The 23,545-nt window shown below is 50.9% G+C and overlaps 1 protein-coding gene across 1 annotated transcript in view; it reads right to left on the minus strand.

The window, feature by feature from the left end:
• PAX5 (paired box 5) overlaps positions 1-23,545 on the minus strand; it is a 152,523-nt gene that overhangs the window by 113,730 nt on the left and 15,248 nt on the right. The window contains exons 4-5 of the mRNA XM_054727134.1: positions 19,236-19,300; positions 15,118-15,246 (exon numbers count right to left, since the gene is read on the minus strand). Coding sequence (XP_054583109.1) covers positions 15,118-15,246; positions 19,236-19,300 — 194 coding nt within the window. The remainder of the gene's footprint in view (positions 1-15,117; positions 15,247-19,235; positions 19,301-23,545) is intronic.

The following is a 23,545-nucleotide window of genomic DNA, read 5'->3' on the forward strand; positions in this document are numbered from 1 at the left end:
CTGACATGGTTGGTTCTCAGTCAATATTTGTTGAATGCATGAATGAGAGCAAGCTTGAAAACAGAACTGAAAAGGGAAAAGGATCTCTGGTGTCTGTAACCAGAAGGAAAGCACGAGCCTGCAAAGAAGAATAAAAGTCCACTCCCTTACCCACTCCTTCCACATCTGTGCCCTTTGTCAGGCTCCGTGCTGGGCGCAGAGGGAGTCACTGGGATGAGTCAGAGGCCGCCCCTGCCTTTGGAACTCATGGTCCGAGGAAGGAAAGCAGGAGGTGGCCATGTGGCTGACGGCATTGTCGGTGGGAGCAAGGAGGGCTTCCTATGGGAGGTGGTGCCTTGCCAAAAAGCATGGGGACACAGACAGGGGACAGAGATGGAAGTTCAGAGGGCACAGAGATATTGCCAGCACGTTTGGGGGTGGGCTGAAATGCAGCCCTGAATTTGTCAAGCCATGGCACGCCAAGCAGGGGGGAGGGATGCTTTTGTGCCTTTTTCTACTTTCCACGGGTGCAAGAGACAGGAAGTTGATATCAGGGCAGTTCTCAGCAAGGCCAGATGCTCCCTAACCCCTACCAGGCCTGGGGGCAGAGGGAAGAAGAGTCTGCAGGGACACCCACGAGGACTGGCCAGTCCAACAAGCAAGCAAGGAGTGGATGAAGCCCCGTCCCAATTCCGCACTGTGGTCCAAGGGGAGAATGGTATCAGCCAGCACCTCAGTCCACGACGGCCTGGCCACCGGCGTCTCCCCCGAAGGCTGGGGGCGCAGAGCGTCCCTTGGGTTCCTGATCCTGGTGGGCCGGCTCCCCGCCGCCAGCGCCCTCGCCTCGGCGCGCATCATCTGCTCGGCTGCCCAGCTCCCGGCTGCTGCCGCGCGCTCCCTGGGGCCTGGAAAGCTGGCATCCGTTGTTACCATAACAAACTCAATTGTTCTCAGCAGGGCCCCGGCAAATAAAGTCATTCATTACGGGCTTCTCCGGGCCGCCGTGGGCTGCGCGGCAATCAGCGGGCCGCGGGCTGCCCCCTCGCGGGCCGAGACACGCGCCCGGGCCATTACCTGCCGGCGCCGCGGCCGCCACGCTGTGCCCCGCGGCCCAGCCAGCCGCGCCGGCGGGGGGAGCGCCGGCCTGCGATTAGTTTTATCTCGGAACGTCAATTGACTTTTACTGATTGGCTTCCTGCCGCCAAATGTCAATTAAATTGCAAATGCTTGGCGGACGCCGGGCGGGAGGGCCGCCTCCTTCCCGAGGGCGCCGCGCGCTCCCTTCCTTTTGCGCCCTGTTCTGACGCGGTCGCATTTATTTCTCCTTCCATATCGCGCAGGAGAATCTTGGTACCCTCCTGGAAGGCGCTTGCCCTCCCTTCCCGGCCAAGGGGGCGTCTAGGGGAGCAGAGCCGAAGAGGAGGGTCTGGCCCCTTGGAGGGGCTTTGCTCGCAAGGCAGTAGGGTGGAATCCCTGGAAATTCCTCCCAGACCTTGGGGCGTAGGAGTCCTGGTGCGACCTCGAGCAAATCCCTCTCCTGGCTGCTCAGGTCTGGCTTTCTTCACGGGCCCTGGGGGCTGGAAGGGGATGGCGGGTGGGGTCCTGTGTCAGGGTGTGTGGAGGGAACGAGATCTGGCGCAATCACTAACTTTCACCTGGCCCTGGCGCTGTCTCCAGTCATTTATGGGCATGGTCTGGCCTGCTGGACAACCCTCTCAACCAGATACTGCTTTCCTTCTTTTACAGGCAAGGGAATGAATGGAAGCACAGGTTGGGGAAATTGCCTCAGATCCCCCAGGCAAGAAGTGGATTTCAGGCTGGGTAACTAGACTTCGGAAGCCTGTGGCTTAATCATTGTGCCCTGTACTCACAGGGAGAGGGAGTGTGAAGAAATAAGAAAGGGAAAGGGACAAGGCACTAACCTAGACCCAGGCACCTGCCACTGCCGAGAACGGTTTTACATTCATTATGAAAGCCTCATAGTTATTGTATGATCTAAGGGTTATGTCCCCATTTTGCAGATGGGAGAACTGACCCTTGGCAAAGTTAAGATTCCAAGGTCACAGAGCAGGCACGTGAAACGAACTACAAGGACGCCTCCACGGAGCTTTACCGTTTCCAAAGCACTTTCTCAGGCATTGCTCCTCGCTGAATTTGTACAAGACTTTGAGGAAGGCTTTCTGCTTTCTTTTGCCAATAAGAAATCAAGGCCCAGAATGTACTGCCCACGAACACCAGCGTGGGGGTGCAAAGCCATCACTCAAAACCAGGGTCCTGTGACTCCAAGTCCAGTGCTCTAAGCCCTACATCCAAGGTCTTGAGACAAGTATGACTCAGTCATAGGCTCTGCTCTTGCCCCCTCCCCATTCTATGGAGAACTAAGAGGGACACAAGTCATAGCTGGAGTCAGGCTGAAAAATGCTTAGGGTCATGGGAAGAGGGGAGAAAGGGGACTCCCGGGAAAGAAGGCATTTCTGGAGGGACCACCCATACATCAGGCCCCCAAAGAGATTTTGTTGCTTTTCCTCCACTGTCTCCCATAAACCTTCCCCTTGGCTGCTTCTGTCTGTCTCCTTAAGGCTATGGGAGAGAGGTGTGCAGGTTCTTAACTGATAAAATGTGCTAGCATTTAAAAGATACAAACCTGACTGATCCTTCTTTTCAGAAAAGAGATGTTAGCGGAACAAAAGTACCATTCAAAAGTGCTGGATGGCATTTGTGTCTCAGACAGAAAGGAAATGAAGAGAGAGAAGATGGAGGAGGAGGGAGGGGGAACAGCAGGGAGCAGGGAGGAGGGAGGAAGGAGGAGGGAGGATCAGGAGCTGGAAGGGTTGCCTGGGCTCATAGCATCCCCATCAAGGACCCAGAGGGCAGAACCTGACTGATCACACAGCAAGACAGTGACTGAGCTGGGACCCGGAACCCAGGCCTCGCCACTCCATGTCCAGCTCGTCCTGCCGCTGCAAGCTGCCCTCGTCTATAACTAAATTATTAGCTTATGAAACATGGAGCTAAAATTCTGCTAGTCTAAATTCTGGTGGGTACATTCAGACTGTAGCCTGAATAATCTTCTCACTAGACATAGCAGTATAAATAAAATTATCACTAAAAAACAGAGAAAGAGAAATTAGAAAGTTCTTAACAAGGCTGCCGTGAGGAATCCAGACTCAGGGTAAAATCTCTGCTGTGCTGGTAGCAATAATAGTAGCTGATATTTTTACAACTTGCCATGTGCCAGTCCTAATCAAAATATTTTAGGGCCTTGGCAGGTTTGCTCAGTGGTTACAGCGCCAGCCCTCAGACCGAAGGAATAGTAAGAGTATTCAACAGATACAGTGGTGGTGAGTATTAAGTGGGTAATAATTAAAAATGTATATAGTAAACACTCATTTAGTTCTAGCCATTATAGTTATAGTTTCTCTTTGGGGCCATGATCTATGTACACCTGGAACATATACTCAGGCAAGGCAGGCAGAACAAGGGCCACAGGCCCCAGCATGCATGTGTGTGTGTGTGTGTGTGTGTGTGTGTGTGTGTGTGAGAATTTAGACCATGGGAGGGCTCCCTCTCCCTCTAGAATGGTTGTCATGAAATCCTTTCAACGAGGCCAGACGCAGCCAGAGAACAGACTCTGAGGTCAGGCAGGAGGGGGAGAATTTTTTATATATATTTTTTTAATTGATTTTTTACAGAGAGGAAGGGAGAGAGATAGAGAGCTAGAAACATCGATGAGAGAGAAACATCGATCAGCTGCCTCCTGCACACTCCCTACTGGGGATGGCCCGCAACCAAGGTACATGCCCTTGACCAGAATCGAACCTGGGACCCTTCAGTCCGCAGGCCGACGCTCTATCCATTGAGCAAAACCAGCTAGGGTCGGGGGGAGGGGGGAGAGAATTTTTTAAAATATATTTTTATTGCTTTCAGAGAGGAAAGGAGAGGGAGAGAGAGAGAGAAACATCAATGATGAGAGAGAATCATTGATTGGCTGCCTTCTGCACGCCCCACACTGGGGATCGAGCCCACACCCAGGCATGTGCCCTGATCGGAAATTGAACCGTGACCTCTTGGTCCATAGGTCGATGCTCAACCCCTGGGCCACACCGCGGGGCAGAGGAGGATATCTGATGTGCAAGGCTCTGGGTTTGACTCAGCCATCTGCACCCACCAGATGGCCTCCAGAGTCCTATTCCGTACATATTTGCTACCGTGAACCAGGCCCTGTGCTGGGCACCAGGGGACAATGGTGACCGCTACAGACACTGTTCTGGCCCCTGTGGGGCTCACTGTCTCACGAGGAAGGGAGACAAGTAACAAATGTGATACCTTTGCCAACAGGCAGGCTGTGTGTGCTGCAGACCGGGCCAGGGGAGCTAACGGTAGAGCATCAAGGAAGCCTCCACCTAGGAAGTGACATTTCAGCTGGATCCTGCAGTTTGGGCAGGTCAGCTGGTAAAAATGGTGGGGTGTGGAGGGCAATTTTTCAGGCAGTGGGAACAGCATCAGAATACAAGGCACCCTTTGTTGAGCACGCATCAGGGGTCATCCTGGTCCCTTTACATGCATTACCTCATTCAGTCCACATAACAAACCAATCATAGGCACAGTTGGTACCCTGGTTTTACATATAGGGAAACTGAGGCTTGAGGAAGTCAAATAACTTGCCCAAAGTCACACGAGCAGACATTGGTGGAGTTAGCATCAGAACCCTAGGTGCCCGGCCCTACAACCCGGCAAGTAACCCTTAGGCTACAACAAAGAAAGAACAAGTGATACTCAAGGCACAGGAAGAGGTCTGATGTGACTGGAGTGAGCATGAAAAGTGGAGGGTGGGGAGGGATGCGGCTTGTGGGATGGGCAGGGGTCTGACCGCGGAAGGACCTGCAGCCTTGGGAAAAGTGTAGCTGGCTTCTGAGAACAACGGGCAGATCTGAATGCTGACAACCCTTCAAGCAAGTCACTGTCTAGAACTGTTTTTTCCAGAAGTGCCACTGGGGCTGCTCTGTGGAAGGCGAACTGTTGGGAGAAGTCAGGGGCATTGGAGGTGGGGACCCACTAGGAGGCCATAGCAATAGTCCAAATGAGAGGGGAGAGTGCTTGGCCAAGGCAGTGGTAGTGGGGATGGAGAAAAATGAACAGATTCCAAAGATACTTAGGGCAGAATGCAGTGCTCTTAAGCAAGCACCTGCCATAAAGCCTTTTTTTGTGGCCACAGGCAGAGACACAAACTTTCTGAGCTGTGAGGATGGCAGAATGCCTGCTTCTGGCTAACTTAAATTCCAGGGGGAAAATGACAAATAGCAACCCCTCCCTCTCCCACAGCACCAGAAAAGACTTCAACGCATTTCCCAACCTGCTGTTTTATACAGAAGTCTGTACGGGAGATGTTACTATAATCCCAACAGGTGGGAAGTGAGCTGCCCAAGGTCACACAGCTGAGAGAGCAAGACCCTGAAAAGAACTCCAACCCCAGGGCTCTGTCAGCACACCACAAATGTCAGAGCCCAAATGTCATCTGTTCAAATCTCCACACTTTAACGTGAGGAAAACAAGACAGAGAGGAGTGACTTACCCAAGGTCACACAGCAAGTAAAGGCTTAGAACAGAACCAAGGGCTTGACTCCCAGGACATCTGCACCACGGAGGTGAGGAAGGACCAGATTGATCGCCAGAGTCGATGGTCCCGCCTCCCTCTACCTTGACTAAATGCTGGCGGAGATGTGACTCCGGCACATGGTCAGCCTCTCTTGGCCCTGCCTTCCCCCCACCCCTACCGAGTTACAAGCAAACCACAAATGGCCAGTACACTGCCCTGTTACCCCTCTTGTCCCTAACCCTGAATGGCAACTAAGCTGTCTTGGGTCAATGGTGCCACCTGGTGGCTGGTGCTGGGAATTGTCTGACCCCTTTGTCACTTCTCATCCTCCTTTGTAGTCCCTCTAACCTAGTCTAGCTTCTCTAGCCACGCCTTTCTCTCTGTTTCCTCTCATAGCTCAGTTCATTTCACTACAAGCAAACCCCTTCTCACACATATCTTCTCTAGCACCTTTTATTCTCCCTCTCTCAATGCTTCTCAGATTACCATAAGACATTCTCTTTTTCTCCCTCACCTCCATTGTAGTCCATTAGACCCAGGAAGGACTAATGCAAATGGTAAACTTGTACCAATGAAAATGAAAACTGGACGTTTCAAAGTGAAATTACACAAACACACACACATACATGAGTGACCAACCACCAGCATTCCAGAAAAACCCAGAAACCCCTGTGGAATCAGAACAAAAATCTCTCCTTTCCCAACTGCCTTTCAGACCTGCTTTTCCTCAAATGCCAGGAGTCGAGATAAATACCAAACCCACTTCTTTATTTCATTTTATTTTGTTTCATTCCTAATCAGTATCATTTGCTGATTTCCCCCGCCCTGCCCCCCCCCACCACCAAAACAAAGTCCAGGGTGGGGTCTCGGGGGTCTGCAGACCAATGCAGAGCTAAGCTGAGAAGGGGAGACATGGTTGGGTCCCAAACGCCCACTCCCCAGGCTCTGAGGGGGCACTAGGTGCTGCTATGGGCCCCCGAAGGAAGTCCACTGGAGGGAGATCAAACCTCAAACCCTACAGATAAGCCACTGGAACTGAAAGGAACCGCAGTAGCTGTGCCTTTTTTGTGTAAGCGCAAGCTCAGGAGGGAGAGGATCAGGAAGCACTGCAGCCCCTAGCAGGGCAGCTCAGCTGGTTAGAGCATCATCCCAATACACCAAGGTTGTGGGTTCGATCCCCGGTCAGGGCACATACAAGAATCAAGCAATGAATGCATAAATAAACAGAACAGAAAATCAATGTTTCTCTCTCCCTTCCTCTCTCTTTAAAATCAATAAAAATAAACAAAGAAACAAAAAAAATGCCATTGTTTAACAGAAGAAGAGGAGGAGGGGAAAGAGGAGGAAGAGGAGGAGAAGGAGGGGGGGAGAAGGGGGAGGGGGAGAAATGAAGAAGCACTGCATACCCCAATCTGCTAGAAGACAAGCCAGAGTGTTTTGTTACTCCCCCTCTTTCCCCCCACCCCCCCCACCCCCATCCCCCGCCCCAGCTCAGAGACCTGTCATGGCTCTCACTGCCTTCAGGAGCTAAGAACAGGACAAAATGATGATACCTTTTAAAAAACTAAAACCACTTAGCTTCTGTTCCTACCAGAGTTTGCAAGCAGCCTGAAGCAGAGATTCTCAAGGTCTAATCCAGGGACCCCTATGGGGTCCCCAAGAGCCTTTTAAGGGGTCTGTGAGGTCAAAACTCTTTTCATTGTAACACCAAGATGATATTGGATTTCTTCACTCTCTCTCATAAGTACACAGTGGAGTTTCCCAGAGGCTCCAGGGTGTGTGATGTCACAACACATCAGATGCAGGAGACATGAGAATCCAGCTGTCTTCTGTTAAGTCAGACACTAAAGAGATTTGCAAAATCATAAAGCAATACCACTCTTTTTTTTTTTTTTTTGGTTTGGAAAATAGAGTTTTCTCTTATTTCAAAAATATTACTTATGTTTCTTGTTTATTACTGTTATTTTTAATAAGTTAATAAATAAAGGTTTAAATTTTGTCCATTTTAATTAACCCACATATACTAAAACGGTTCTTGCATGTTTTTTTAAATCATTTTTAATAGTTTTAATGGGTCCCAATACAAAGAGTTTGATAACCACTGACCTAAAATAAGAGCCCAAGGACTTGACATGGGACCAGGAGAAGCTCAGAATCTTGGTACCAAGAAGAGCCTTAGGAGCTTGTTAATCCTGCATTATAGATGAGAAGACTGAGGCCCAGAGAGAGGAAGGGATTTCCCTACGGTCACCAGCAAGTCAGCCACAGAGTCAGGGTGGAACCCAGAGCCCCTGGCGCCCCCTCCCAGGCTCCTTCCCCTGACCACAAGTCTCTAGTAACTTGGGAGCACTGCAGAGTCCCTGAGCCACAGACTCTGCGGCCGGCCGGCCGAGGGCTAAACCATATTCCAAAGCCAGAGAGAAAGGACTGGAGGACCCTCTGCCTCACAAGGCAGCAGGGCATACGGGGTGTGAAGAAAGCCACTCCATTCCAAGGGCTGGCTCACCACGAGGAGACTCTATCCCCTCTGGGCCCAGAACTGACTCTCTGAGCTGAGATCCTCACATTGTGTCCCTGGCCCTTCACATCCCCCGGGGCTTTCCAAACACCAGAGCACAGTCCCATGGGAAAAGGAGTTTGTGGGGGGAGGGGAGAAGGGGCCCTCAGCAAAGCAGGTGGGCAAAGAGGTGGGGGTTGGGGTGGAGAGGGTGTTCAGTGGCTTTGGCTCTCATGCAGGCTCCCGCTCAGTGAATCAAAGTGAAACTCAGAGACCCAGGGGCTGGGAGGAACCGAAACCTGACCCACCACCCAAGGGACAGGCCCTTGGCACCAGGGAGAGGCCCAAGGAGCCCCTCCGATTGACCACCTGGCCTCGGGTCCCCTGCTTTACCAAGGAAGCCTCTGAAGCCTGTCTGCCTGGGGCTCAGCTGAGGGCCAGTGACTGCAAGGCTGGAAGGAGTGGCCGGCCGGGCATGGAGATGGAAAGCCGGTCCCTATCCTCTCTGTCACTAACTCCCCCCTGCCCTCCCTGGGCAAGCCTGCGCCCACTGTGCCTGGACTAGTCTGGAGGGTGTGGACTGAATGACCTCAAGCTCACTGTTCTTCTGGGCTGTCAAGAGGGGTGCCTCCTTCTCCCTGCCCTACTTCCTCTCCTACTCCACCCACCTCTGGCCTGAGAGCTGGACTGCCCTCTTCCCTGCACACACACACACACACACACACACACACACACACACACACACACACGGCTTCATCAGGTCAGGGCCCTGCCTCCGTAGGCTTCAGCTGCCACAGGCTGGACTCGATGAAACATGTTCTGCGTCCACACTAAGACTCAGAAACTCAACGGCGTCTGGTAGAGCAAAACAGAGCACCAACGCTGTGAGCAGGGTGAGCGGGAAGCAGTCTGAAGCACAGCCCAGCTGCCTCAGCCGATTGTGGCCACGTAAGGAAGCCCACCAAGTGTTGCTAGATCTGAAGGGCCTTTCCCCAAGAAAAGCCAGACATCCCTACGTGAAATCTTCTGGTTTTCAAATGCTGGTGACTAACTCAAGTCACTCTAAATACAGAGCAAGCCAAGGAAAGCATGACTGCCAGGCTGCAACTGCCACCCGGGTTCTAAGTGATGCCCTCCCGGCAAGCAGCTTGGTCCTGGTCCTTGCACCTGCATACAGGTCCATGGACCTGCACGGCCAGCCTGGGGGCACATCCAGGGGACACCTAATGGAGGACCAAGGGGTGAGTGGGAGGTGCCCAGAGACAGGAAAGCTCAAAGACTGCACAGGGACAGGAAGTACAGACGGGCTGAGGAGGAGGAATGGGAGGGAGGCCGGGGTGGGAAGGTCAGGACTCTCTGTCAAGAGTTGAAGTTAACCCTGGGGGATTAGTGGGTCAGCTGTCACCCTCCCCCCAGGGTCTGGTCAGGGTAGGGCCAGGCTAAGGGTCCCTGATAGCTTTCAACAAGGGACACAAGATGGACTTAGGAGAATGGAAGAAACGAGGGGAGAGAAAAAAGTGAGATCTGTCACATCAAATGCAGCAGGAGACCAAGGATGTTCTGAGGAGTCCATTGTCTCCCTCTGGTTTTTCTGGGTTTTTACTGTGTGACCTGGTTACTACCCCTTTCTCTTCACCAAGCCTGTTTTCCCACCTGGATAATGAATGACTGGGTGACATGTCCTGGATGCTCTCCAAGACCCTTCTGGCTCTGACAGGGGAGTCGAGGGGTCCAAACTGGTGACCTCAACTCCCAGATGCTCAGCCCTCCCAGGCCAGGTGCCCTGCCTTCTGCCCTCCGTCCTGCAGGCCTCCCCTGCCCTGTGTACCTAGGGCCTTCTTCATAGGAAACTGGGGCTTTATCCTTTAATTCTTCCATCCAGGGGGCTGGGAAACCAAGAAAGCCAGAGTGGCCCTTGGTTTTGCGGCTGACACCTGGGGGCACTGTTGTTCAGTCTTGATGCCCACAGCAGGAGACTGTTACAAACAGGAAGTCGGGGGTGGGCAGATGAGCCAGTTTCAGCTGCCAAATAGAACTCTGGCTGGACCCTGCTTGCCCTCAGCCTGGGACTAGCCTCCCAGCCTCCAGCCCCAGTCTCCTTCCGTGGCCATTTATTAAGTGCTTACCACCTACCAGCAGGCCCTGGGGCTAAACCCTTCCTGGGTGTGGCGTTATGTTATCCTCACAGGAACCCATAACACTGGTGCCACCTCTGTTTTCCAAAGGACAAAAGGGAGGCTCAGGGAGATGAAGTAACATGCCAAAGGTTTCATCACAGGAAGTCCTCAGACCAGTTCATCCCTGGCCTGTGAGCCCGTGTCTTGTCCCAGTACCTCAGCACCTTGCTTTGGGCTCTCCAGAAAGCAGAGGTCTGTGGGATCCTGCTGCCACGTGGGCTTCTCACAGTTCCTGATGCAGACTCGGGTGGCAGGAGGGAAAGACAAGTAGGCAGAGCCCCTTCCAGGCAGAGGGCAGTTAGGAAGCACGCGCTGCCCAGAACGCACCGCCCTCAGAAGTCACGGGGTCCCACCCAGAATGCCTCCCGCGGTTCTCCTGCCCCTGCGCACACCTCCAATGGTGGGAGCTTCCCCACACCCACTTCCCTCTGGGAAACCGAGAAGGGTCTCTGCACCAGCCTTCTGCCTTCTGCCCAGAGCCCAGAGCCGCAGACGAGGTCTGAGTGTCCAGCAGACAAAGAGCGCCCTAAGAGAGGAAGGCCGGGGCCTGCCCACGGTCAGGAGGGCCCTGGACCCTGACTGGTCTGTGAGCTTCTGAAACCCCTTCCCTCCCCACGACGGCTCCATGGAGGTCTGCAGGGCAGGGCTGAGGTGGGCTCCCAGCCTGGAAGAAGGGAGGTGGTAAGAGAGAGCAAGAGTGAATACAAAGAGAGATAGTGAATGTGTGTGTGTGTGTGTGTGTGTGTGTGAGTGAGAGAGAGAGAGAGAGAGAGAGAGAGAGAGAGAGAGAGAGAACACTAGATCAGGAGACAGAAGCAGACACAGAGGAAGTCTCAACACACAAGACATAAACAGAGGCAGATAACACTGGAGGAGGTGCACCCCCAAACAAAAGGCATGAGAAGACAGACACGCCCACAAAGAGGGATGCACGGTCATGACAGGAGCCCCCGCTAAATGCCCCCAACCCTCCCCATGAGGGTCTCACAGGACTTGGCATCGCCTGTAAAGGACAGGCCACTCTGGGTGTTGGCTGCCCTTCCCGTGCCTCCTCAGGCAGAGGGCAGCCCAGGGCCCGGGAGGCGGGACACGCCACCTGCCACGCACCCTCCCCTGCCTAACAAGAAGCTCCCGGTCCCCGGAGCCCGCACTGCCGCTGGATCGGCGGCTTTCTGAGCCAGTGAAAGGGATTCGCACTCCGCTGACCTCGGTGTGTCCGAGGCCTTTCAAACTCCGGGGAGATGAGGGGAGGGGCGGTCGAGGGGACCTGAATGGGGGCCCCGGAGACAGGCAGAAGGAGGCCCCACCAGAGATCAAAGGCCCAGGAAGAAACAGAGGGTCTGGGGCTGCCCTTTCACCCATGGCTGCTCTGCCAAGTCCAGCCCCACCACCTCCTGCTCTGGGCCTTCCGGGGAGGGAGGCACCGCCTCAGGCTCTGTCCCCCTAGCCCAGCTGGATTCCTGAGGCCCACCCCACAGCCCTCTCCACCAAAGCTCTCAGTTCAGCCCAACTAAGAGACGGAAGCTGTCCTTGCACTGAGCCATTCTCTGCCTCCCTGTAGCTGCCTTTAACCCTCTACAGACATGTGGCTGGTCCGCTGCACCAAGGAGCATCTACGATGTGTCACACACTAGTAGTCAAGCCATGTTGTCCAATGCAGCAGCCACCAGCTACAGGTGGCTAGTGAGCATTTAACATGTGGCTAGTGCAACTGGGAAACTAAATTTCTAGTTTCATTGGATTTTAATTAATTTAAATTTAACAACAGAAGCAGTGGAAAATATTATTTTCTCAGTCAAGTGCCACTTCCTCTAAAGAGCGTTTCCAGATCCTTTTGGTCAAAATTGGCCCCTCCCCGCCTTGCTCTCTGGGTGCCATCTCCCCGCCTCTCCCCATCGCACATTACCTCACACACTGAAGGGGCTTTGGGTTTGCCAGTCTTTTGCACCAGCCTGCGAGCTCTAGAGCACAGGCCTTCTGTGACTGGACTCTATTACCATCCACCCATGCCCTGCGGCCTGGGCAGAGAGTGGCACCAGAAAATGCCCACAGGGCAACACCCAAGTCCAAGTTGGAGATGCCTGAGCTGAACAAGTGGCTCCACCTTGCGGAGCCCCAGGCACCTCCTCTGAGAAATGGGGGTGAGGACACTCAGTAGTCTTCCTCTTGCTCCCTAATGCCTCTTTTGCCCCATGGCCCTTCCCCCAGGCCGCTGGGGTCTCCTGAGAAAATTGGTGCCATGGTCTGCTGTCCCAGTGGGCCAGCCCTCCAGTGCACCTGGCAATTCCCCCGTGCTTCCCCAGTGGCTGGTTCTTACTTTCTCACCACACTCTGACCATGCCCTTCTGCTGGAAACTCCTCCTCACACCCTCCCCAGGCTGCTCCACCCCCAAAGCGCCTCTCTGGAGGGTGGAGGGGCAGCAGGTGGCCAGACAATACCTGGGGCTGAGGCCTCAGTGGCTCTCCAGCTCCTCCTGACCCCCGAGCGCATGCCAGCCCTATGGCTTTGCCAACTTCAAGGAACTCCCTGGGCCTCAGTTTCCTCCCCTATAAAATGTGGCTGGCAATCTCTGCTTCTTCAACTCTCCCTGAAATCAATGCAAGGATCCAGGAGATGCAGAATGAATTGGGGAAAGAGCAGTGGGGAGCACTAGGCAGTACTCCTTCCAGACAGCTCGCTGATGTGAGCTAGGGCACTTCTGCCCCACCTCTCTGATCAACCATAAACACTTTCCCTGATGCAGGGCAGGGGTAGGGGGCCTGTTTGCCGGTCGGCTTTCCTATAAGCTTCCAAGACCATCATATCACTCTCCCTCAGCCCCCAGAGCACTGACTGAATCACCTCCCAAGTCTTCCTGGGCAGCAGGGCTCAATCATAAATTTCAAAACTGGGAGGAGCTCAAAGATCATCCAATCCTGCACTCGATTCCTAATACTATTTATTGTACAGCAGCCCAGTGAGTGGCCACCTAGGCTCTACTTACATAATTCTAGTGACAAGGAACTCACTACCTCCCAAGGCAGCCCCTTCCTGCCCCAGACCATTCTCATATTGACGAAGTCCTTTTTTATACTGAGCCGAAATCTCTGCATCTGCCACACGCTAGCCTTTGAGGCCACACAGCGAAGTCTCATTGCTCTTGCCTTCCATGTCAGCCCTCCAAATTTGGGAGGAAACAATCCAGCTCATTCTTCTCTCTTCTTTGCGCCAAAACATCCCTAGAGCTTTGAGGAGTTCTCCAGATCCCCCTCCATCCAGGTTACACCCCTCTGGACATCCTAATTTGTCACTGTCCCCATTAAAGGCCAATACCCCAAATGGTCCCAGTCCTTAAGAATGATGTGACCAGCACAGAGCAGTCTACATTAACAACACCCAAATGCCGGCCATTCCACACCCTTTAAAGCAGTTTTCAAGGCTGAACAGTGACCTCTGATCAGAGACTAGAATCCAGCACAACGCTCCACACACACAATAAGACAATCCCCCCAAAATCATGACCTGTCTGTTTGACGGTAAACATCAAACTAGATTTTTTTTTTTTCTTCCTCCAAAAATCTCTGCCTGGCTCCCTCTGCCTCTGAGGGAGCTGCACCCGGCTGGCCCATCCGCCGCGATCAAACACAGCCCGGCCCCAGCGTGGGCACACTGCTCCGAGTCCAGGTGACAATAGGAGAGAAGATGACACCTCCAACCCCATAAACCAACAGAGATGGTAGGCCCACTGCCTCCTGCAATAACACGGCACAGCCACCCACTGAGCTAAAGACATCGGCTCTGAGGCTCTGAGCAACAGGAGCAGCAAAGAGGGGAGGCAGCTTCCCAAAGCCGCGAACCATCCCCAGGCCCCCACCCCCCCGCAGCTCCACACAGCAGCCACACACTCCGCTCCTGTGGTGCCTGGGACGAGCAGACCACAGGCCAATCCACTGCCGGGCCGACTCAATTTTCTAGTTACAGATCTTAAGGACTTAGGCATGTGCTCGGCAGAACATACATCCCTTACAGGGAGCTGCGAACGGGAATCGTGCCGAGGAACAGAATAATTGAATCAAGATTTCTGTCACGCTGCTCCCAGGTCCTAGACCAAGGCCCGTTTTTTCTTGTTTGTTTGTTTTCTTTGTTTTTTTTCCTTTCCTGACTAAGGTTTTACAGACTCCCAGAGGGTCGCTTTTCCTCTCAAACCCATTATGTCAGCGGTGCTGGCAGCCCATCCAGGGAAAAGGGGAGCCAGGTTAAGGCGGGCCAGTGTCCAGGACGGGGCAGCTCTAGAAGCCCAGCGGGCAGCACTGAGGGGCTGAGGAAAACCGGCGGGAAGATGGTCCTCTTTGTATCCCCAGGAGGCCCCTGCACGCCTTCCTCCCAGGCCCCGGGCAGAGAGGAGATGATCATTAACTTCCTCAGCCCCCACCATCACCACCCCTGGAGAGAGGTGTGCACAGCCCACCCCTGGCCCACCCCTGACCCCCATGTGTGGCCCCTCTCACTGCAGGAGCCCTTCCCTCTCCTCCAGGGCTCCCTCACCAAGGGGACACCGTGTTGCGCTCAGACCCTCCACATGTGGACATGCAAGGTCTTCCTAGAGGCTCAAAGCTCAGCTCACAGGGCTCTGCCAAACACGCCTTTCTCCACTCAAGGCGTAAAGATGGGGGGAGGCCAGCGAGAAACCCACGGCCCCAGGCAGCTCCGCCTGCCCCTCCCCGTGTCTCCATGTCCAGGGAAGGGCCTGGGCCTGGGTGGGGGGACTCGGGAGCTCTGCAGGTAAGGGGGTGCTCAGCGGGCATCTGTGCTTCCACCTCGGGACTGAGTGCCCTGGAGCAGATCCCGCCGGGCCCATCCCAGACAGGGCTGTGCCCGCATCTCTTACCTTCATCTCTCTTGCGCTTGTTGGTGTCAGCGCTGGGGGACGTGATGCCCAGGATGCCGCTGATGGAGTACGAAGAGCCAGCGGAGTCCGTGCTCACCGAGGACACCTGCGTCACGGAGCCCGTGGACACTGCGCAGAGGGAGAGGGGCGGTCAGGCCCGGCAGGAGAGGGAGCCGAGGCAGAGGGCGGAAACAGAGGCACTCAACCTGCACGGGGGCCGGAGTGACTGCTGAGCAAGCGCGTGGAAGTGCAGGGACAGGGAAGAGGGTGTGTGCCGGGGCAGTGGCCACACCTGGGTGAAGAGGGCGCCCCTCGGGCCGTCAGCCCAGGTTCTCTGCTGCTGGGGAGGAGGACAGGGGAGGATGGGCAGTGAAGAGGACTGACAGTGTAGAGAGGAACAAGGGGCAGTGTAAGAAGGGCACCCGCTCAAATCCCAGCCTGTCCGAGGATACAGGAAGCAGGGAGATGGAGAAGAGAAAGAGGGGAGCTGGGGCCTACCACCAGCCAGTGCTAAAAAGACCTAGACCAGTGGTCGGCAAACTCATTAGTCAACAGAGCCAAACATCAACAGGACAACGATTGAAATTTCTATAGAGAGCCAAATTTTTTAAACTTAAACTTCTTCTAACGCCACTTCTTCAAAATAGACTCGCCCAGGCCGTGGTATTTTGTGGAAGAGCCACACTCAAGGGGCCAAAGAGCCGCATGTGGCTCGCGAGCCGCAGTTTGCCGACCACGGACCTAGACTCACTCATTAGGCAGGTTCGCTCCCTGGTTACATGCCCACCCATCCACGTGGACCAAATTCCTGCACCCTCGCACACATAGCCAACAAAATCCCAAACGGCAGACTGTCCCTTCTTTTTACAGTTCCTCGCTGTCTTTTTTCCTTCCAGTTTCCATAGATTTCAATATGAATCACATAATACTGATATAGTAATATATGTAACATATAGTTACATTGATATATATATCTCTAATAACAATAACTAACATTTTCTGATAAACGTACTCTTATGCCAGGCATTGAGGCATTATCTCATTTAATTCTGCAAACAATCTTATAAGCTAGCTCATGTTATTATCCCACTGAAAAGGTCAAGGAACAAAAGGAAAACAGAGAAAGTAAGTGACCTGCCCAAGGTCACAGAGCTAATAAGAGGCAGAGTGGTGGCTGGAGCCCAGAAACTAGAAGAACCCCTATAGTAATCTGTGCTTCCCTAATTAGTAATGAAAAACAGTAAGAGGCTTCACACAATGCAGTGCTTGTCATCTGATGCCTGCCATTATTTATCCCCATCTAGCAAATGAAGAAACCGAGGCTTCGAAACAAAGGTGAAGTGATTGGCTCCAAGCCCGCCAGTACGCAGTAGCACCAGAGCTCAGCCAAGGGCCTACTGTCTGAAAGTCTACACGTCCCCTGCCCAGAAATGCAGGCAGAGGCCAGTGACTTGTGACTGAAACCAGGTCTCTGAGTTCTTAAGGATAAGAATGGGGGAGGGGAGGTTTTTGTGCAAGGTTCCCATGAACTCCGGGCCTCAGGGTCCATGGGAGAGGCCGGCCAGTCAGTCGTCAGGGTTCCCCCTCAAGCTGTACAGCTGAATTTCCACTTCTGGGCCCGTGGGAATTCTTTCTTGGTTCATTAAAACCTACAAACCAATCTCAGACACATTTCCTTGGGCTATAACTAGCTGGAGGCAGGTAGAGCCGCCTTTGACCGGCCGTGCCTAGGAAATTACTAGAAGCGGTGGTGATTGCGTGAGAGGCTGTTGGTTGCTTTCCTTGGAGCGGGGCCAGCCCTGGCTCCTACAGACCTAGAGGGAACGGCGCCTTTCTTCTCGCATCTGAGTTTGATTTTAGCTCTTCCTTAGGAGACACAGAAGTAGAAATCGTTAACTTCTCTTTTCTTTCAACAGAAGAAGCTACTCAAAATAGATTTATGCAAATCTCACAACCTTTTCTGTATTAAGGTGCAAAGAACAGAGGAAGAAGGAAGATCACAAGTCATCGGTACTTTAAACAACAACAACCACAGATAACCAAGGCTCACCGTGTTGCTAACAGAGCCGACGGGAGTAGTTCCGATATTTTGTGATTTACCCTAAACTCAAAAGGCCCAGGTTCCAACTCTTGCTCCACACGTACTGGCTTGGGACCCTGGGCTAGTTATTTAATCTCTCTAAGCCTCCCTTTCCTCACCCCTCACTAAGCTTGTAAACTATAAGGGGCTGCACACATATAAGATAATGGTTTTCATAAAAATTTCTGACACAAAACAAAGCATTCTGCTGCCTACCAGTAGGCATATTCCTCTAACACAACGGAAAGAATACTACCAGTTACTCTCGGTGTGTGATAGTCATTGCTAAGTGACCGGAAGTAATTAAAAAGCTGCCCACGTGAAATCTCAGCCACACACATTTCCCCGGGAGCCTTCTTCAACCCTCTAGGCCCCAGCTCAACAGCGCCCTGAACTTTCTTCTTGAGCTTCATCTCAGTGTTCTGCCAACTTCCCTTCGTTACATCGCCCCCTTAGACTGAGGAGCCCTTGCGAATGGGAAGTTTGTCCTGCCTCCGAATTAAAACACGCGTCTCCAAACGCCAAGGTCTGCACAGCAGGGGCTTGGCAAACACTTTCTGAATTGATTATAAAACCAAGAATGATTTCATAGCAGGGCAGAGTTCTGTCTTACCGCTATCCAAAGAGGCAACCATGGAGGATCAGAGACCTCAGAGGGCACCGGGTTGTGCCCCTACGTTCACAAATGGGGAAACTGAGGCTCTGAACGGCGAAGGGACTTACACAGTTTACTAGGGGAGTCTCTGCCTGTCCCCCATCACCACGGGGAGTTCAAGTTTTCCATTGAAGGAATGAAAAGGTGTGGAAACGGTACAGAACCTGAGGCATGATTACGTGGAATCGACGAGGACTGTGGCAACCAGAACTGTCAGAATGGTTGCCTACTTTCTTACAGTAGAATTACCTGCCCCCAGCTGACCAGCGGGGTCTCCTTTATCCCAAGTGGAGAAATAATATACCTTAAATAGACGCATGTCATTTTTTCTCACAGTCATTGCAGAGAAGGGAAAGGCAAGGGAAACTTCTGAGCTCTTGAGTGTAGTTGACTCTTGAACAGCACAGGTTTGAAGTGTGCAGGTCCACTGAAACGTGGATTTTTTTTTTTTTTTCATTAAGTACACAGGCAGGCCTCTGCATCCCTTAGTTTCGCGTCCGCAGATTCTACCAACTAACCTCAGATCAAAAATGCTATTTTTGATCCGCAGTTGGGAGTTTGCAGATGCAGAGGGCCTCCTATATGCGTTGTTCCGCGCCATTTTGTAGAAGGGGCATGAGCATCATAGACTATTGGTATCCGTGGAGGGTCCTGGAACCAATCCACTGCAGATACAGAGGGACAGTGAAGTGTGGGGGCAGTCCAAAGTTACACTCAGATGTTTGACTGTGTGAGAGGGAGGGGGAGGGGGGTGTGCCTCCTCTAACCCTCACGTTGTTCAAAGGTCAACTGGTAGGAAAGATGACTCCCCTTCTTACAAGTCATGGTCCCTCTCCAACTTCACCCGTGAGTGTCAGAAGCTCCACTGGCAGCCTTTGGCAGCTCAGAGTACATGAGATCGAAGCAAGGGAGAGAGAGAAAGTTTGAGAAGTTTTGCCACATCTTCACTCAAGACTGCAAGTGCACAAAGAATTGTAGAAGGGCTGGTTGATAGAGGAAAAAAACACATTCAAAACTACTTACTGACTAATGATGCAGAAAATGTTATGAATAAGTACCCCTTTCTTGATTTATTACTTTAATTATCTGACATTCTATAGACCCCCATTAGTAGATTTTTTTTTTTTTGGCTTAGATTTCAATTTTCTGTCTCATGCTGAAAGCTATTTATCATAATAATCAGTAAAATTCAAAACCTTTTAGCAGTATTTATAAAATTCATTTACCGGGTTCAGCCCTTGGAGAATGACAAAGAAAGCGCATTAGTACGTGTGCCGAAGTGTTTTATGCAGAATTATCTGTCCATAAGAATGATTAAAAGTTCTTTAGAATATTTGGAGCCCATTCGATTTTTTTTTTAAAAATTTTTTTTGAAGTTCTTACCAATGCTGTGACTGGAAGCTGGGACCGGCTGGTTGGGTGGCTGCTGTACTTTTGTCCGGATGATCCTGTGGGCAGTGGGAAAAAATGAATGGCTATTTACCATCTGAGAAAAGAGATCTCAACTAGCTATGGACGGACAACCAGAAAACCCACATCAAGCTGGGGCACAGGTCAAGCTGTGGCAGAGGGGAGGGGAGATTAGGAACCCAGGTCAGGAGTTAGGGGCTTGGAAATATGATGGACGAGTCCCAACTCAGCCCCTACTTCCCTGGGTGTCTTTGTGTAACTTGCACCCTTCTCTGGGCCTCAAGTGCCTCTTGTATAGAAAAGGATGGTGTGTTCATATTAGGAAGACATCCCTTTCTCAGAAGCAGCTCTGGCTCCATGAAGTCACTGAGTGACATTAGGGAGTTTCTTCCCTTCACTGGACCACCCCCCCACCCGCCCCCGCCGCTTCTATGGAATGAAGGGACTGGCCAAGGGACCTCTCTGTCCCCTGAAAGCCCTCAAGCTCTTGACTCTCCCTTGGATAGCCACGGGAGGAGTAACCTCCCCAGCTCTCACAAGGGGATGCATGAATTGCTCTGAAACTAGAAAGGGTTAAAGTGCTGCCCAGAGAGGCTTAGCTTGGCTTTGCTAAGAAACATCTACAAAAACTTCACGGGAAAGCTTCATGGGGCTGGGACCAGGGCTGGGCTGGCTTGTCTTTCCAGGGACCTTGCTTTAGTTCTAATAGGAACCTGCTAGTGACCCTGGGCAAATCCGTCCCATTGAGGGCCTCAATGCAGTGACAGTTAGAATAGGGCACTCTTTGCTTACTTGAAGTAACTGAATCCTTCTCTCCCCACTCTCCTGCCCCCCATCTCTCTTATGGAAATGCCCCCCGTCTCTCTTATGGAAATGCCCAGTGTATAAAAGGGATAATAGCAGTGCCACCTGGCAGCTCTGAGGTCCTTCTGCAGAACCTTCTCCATGAGACCCTACACCCCGTATGTCAACCAGGGCCAAGCCAAAAGTCCCTTTGAGGTCTGCAAGGAAGTTCCTTCTCTGGCATTGGGGACAGGGTGGGCGATAATAAAATGTTCAGCTTCTTTGGGCAAGTTCTATCCCAACCCCCAATTATTCTCTTTTAAAAGAACACTTATTAGAGTTTTCCCTCGTCATAAAAGGACTTTGTGCTCATTGTAGACTATTTGGCCAACAGCTTTAAAGGAGACATCTAAAACCACTTTTGGAAAAGAACAAAGAGCACCACCTCCACGGTGTGCACCCCCTCTTCTTGTGCAGTTGACTCTTGAACAACACGGGTTTGAACTGCATGTGTCCACTTACACATAATTTTTTTCAATAAATATAGTTGACCCTCAGTATCCCCAGGTTTCACATTCACAGATTCAACCAACTGCGAATCAAAAACAGTACTTCCTTTTTAATTTTTTTTATTGTTGACAGTATTATAGATTCCCCCCATTTTTCTCCCTTCCCCCCAAAACAGTATTTTTAATCTGAGGTTGAGAATCCACAGGTGTAGAGTGCCAACCATGTGCATTGTTCTACACCGTTTTATATACGGGACTTGAGCTTTCAGGATGTTGGTATCCACAGAGGTCCTGGGACCAATCTCCAGTGGATACCGAGGGACAACTATAGTTAAGTTTTTAGGGAGTCAAAAGTTATATGTGGATTTTAGACTGCTCAGGGGTCATCGCCCATAATTCCTGCATTGCTAAGGGTCAAGTATATTTCCTTTATACTAGTATTTCTATGCTTATTTGGAAATATCCTTTTTTTTTTTTCTTAACAGAATCAGGATTAAATTATGTATACAGTTTTGTATCCTGCTCTTTTCACTCAACATTATAGGAAGTCCTTTTTCACGTTGTAGACCATTAGTTCTAGAAGTTCGTTTCAAGCTGCACTGGGTCTCCAGCTTGTGCAAATGGAGAGAAAGGACAGAAGTGGCAGGTGCCTCCACTTAACCTCATCGGGCTGTTGCCCTCGGTGATTTCACAGCTCAGCGCTGGGAACCAAGGGCACACAGCATCCTCAGCTAGTAGCCTGGACAGAACGTTTCTGTTCACACCACAGCCCAGCCACAGGCCCTCTGGAGCCCAAGCCATGTGAGCCTCCATAGCCTTTTGCTTTCTTTTTGACAAGTCAGCATGAGTATTGCCTCAAATACATTCTGCGTGTTTGTTTTGTTTTCTCTCACATTTAAATCACTTATTTTCACTAAGCAAACATGGAGCATATTGACAAAGACCTGGGAGTCAGGTGGTCTTTTTGATCCCTCAGCATTAAGCTAGCATCTGATCTAATCTTTTTGTTTTTGTCTGTCACCTTTTCTGTGTGTGTGTGTGTGTGTGTGTGTGTGTGTGTGTGTGTGTGTAAAGAGGTACAGCTATGTGAACATATAAATATACCAGACGTAAATATAGTTTTTCTATATACAAATATATGGTGAAATATACTGTAACTATTTCCCATTGAAGTCCTAACTCTTCAAAGCATTGTCTGGCCATTAAATTCGTACAGAGGCAAAGCAAGGAAAATTATGTTTTTCTTATTTTCCTTTTAAAATATGTATAAATCATTGGTAAAACACTATCAATTGCGATAAATCATTGAGAGGCAGCTGCATCATAGTGATTAAATATGCAGGTTCCAGAACCAGACTGAAGTTTGAATCTCAGTCTTGCCATTTGCCAGCTACATGACTTTGGGAAAATTACTTAACCTCTCTATACCTCAGTTTCTTCATCTATAAAATGGGACCAAGATTCATTTCTATTTCATAAGGTTATTATGAGGATTAAGTTAATAATTAAATACTTAGAGCAGAGGTTCCTGCATAGTAAGTGTTCAGTAAATGGTAAGTGTTATTATCAATGGTATCTTCATAAAGATTAATGACCAGCTCCAACCTTAAAAGGTTCATATTTCCCACAAATACCTTAAAAACTCATGGGATCCCCTTGGGAGCTGTGAGGAGAAAGTGGCCATCCCCACACCCAATTTTAAGGCTGCCATAGGGCTGTCTTTTATGGGTGAGACCCAAATTGTAGGGAACCCTCCAAGGCTGTCCCCAGGGATAGAAATTTTGCCCATCTGCTTGTAGCAGCTGCCAAGGAAAGAACAAAGAGCACCATCTCCACTGAGAAGAAATAACAATGGGAAGAACAAGACTAATTGAATCATAGCAATTCTAAAAAAATATATAACAAGCAACCTCAAGACTTATCATAATAAGAGCCACACTCAGGACTTCTGTAAATAAGAGACAGTGAGGGCTAATTGGCAGCTCACACTGGAAGGCACCGCCTTTACTTGCTGAGCATGAGCCTGATCCTGAGTGCCATATGAACATCCTAGATGGTCCAACAGAGAAGGGAGCTCGGCAATCAGCTAGTTTCTATGAGCGAGGGGGAAACTAAGTTCCAGAGTGCCTGAGTGACTTGCCCAGGATCACACAGCAAGTCAGTCAGCTCCCATGCCTGCACACTTTTTTTTTTTTTAGTTACATTCAAAGGAAGTGGTTCCTCTGCAAAATACTTGCTGTATGAGGCATAAAACCTACCTGGAGTCAAAATCCACTTAGAATCTGAGGATTAAAAGCCCAAGGAACTTTAGATAATTACAGGCATTTGTAAGGATACCATTTCAACATCACCCCCACTCTTTCGAAAGGCTAGGTGTTCTCATCACCACCCGCATACACAATGACATTGAAAGAGAAAGTCATGACGCCTTTAAAAATGAAATGGGGAGATATGGCTGAAGAAATACCCACGTCTACAGAACTGATCAAGGGCCCATTGCACCAAGTTGGGAGAGGGCCCACAGGTGACACTCAAGCATGTGACTGATGTGGGGGAGAAAGAGGGATTGGGTACCCCTGGCCCGGTGGCTCAGCTGGTTGGAGCGTCATCCTGTACACCAAAAGGTTGCGAGTTTAATTCCCAGTCGGGGTGCATACATAGGCAACCTATCAATGTTTCTCTCTCTCTCTTCCCCCCTTCCTCGCTCTCTAAAAATCAATAAAAACATATTCTCAGGTGAGGATTAAAAAAAGAAAGAAAGAAAGAAAGAGGAAGTGGGTAAGCAGTCTCAAAGGCTTGCTTCCCAAGTTAGGATTAAGAGCAGACTTTACAAACTGTCATCCTCAGACCACATCTATCACTGGACAATTTGTGTTTGGCTTACACAGTATATTTATTTGTATTTGAATTAGTTGTTAAGTAAGGAGCTCTTACATAAATAAATGGATTTCTAGCTTCTCTTGAAAAATAAATAGAACACCTGGCAATTCT

Source organism: Eptesicus fuscus, chromosome 15, assembly GCF_027574615.1.
Source record: "Eptesicus fuscus isolate TK198812 chromosome 15, DD_ASM_mEF_20220401, whole genome shotgun sequence".
In the NCBI taxonomy this organism is placed as follows: domain Eukaryota; kingdom Metazoa; phylum Chordata; class Mammalia; order Chiroptera; family Vespertilionidae; genus Eptesicus; species Eptesicus fuscus.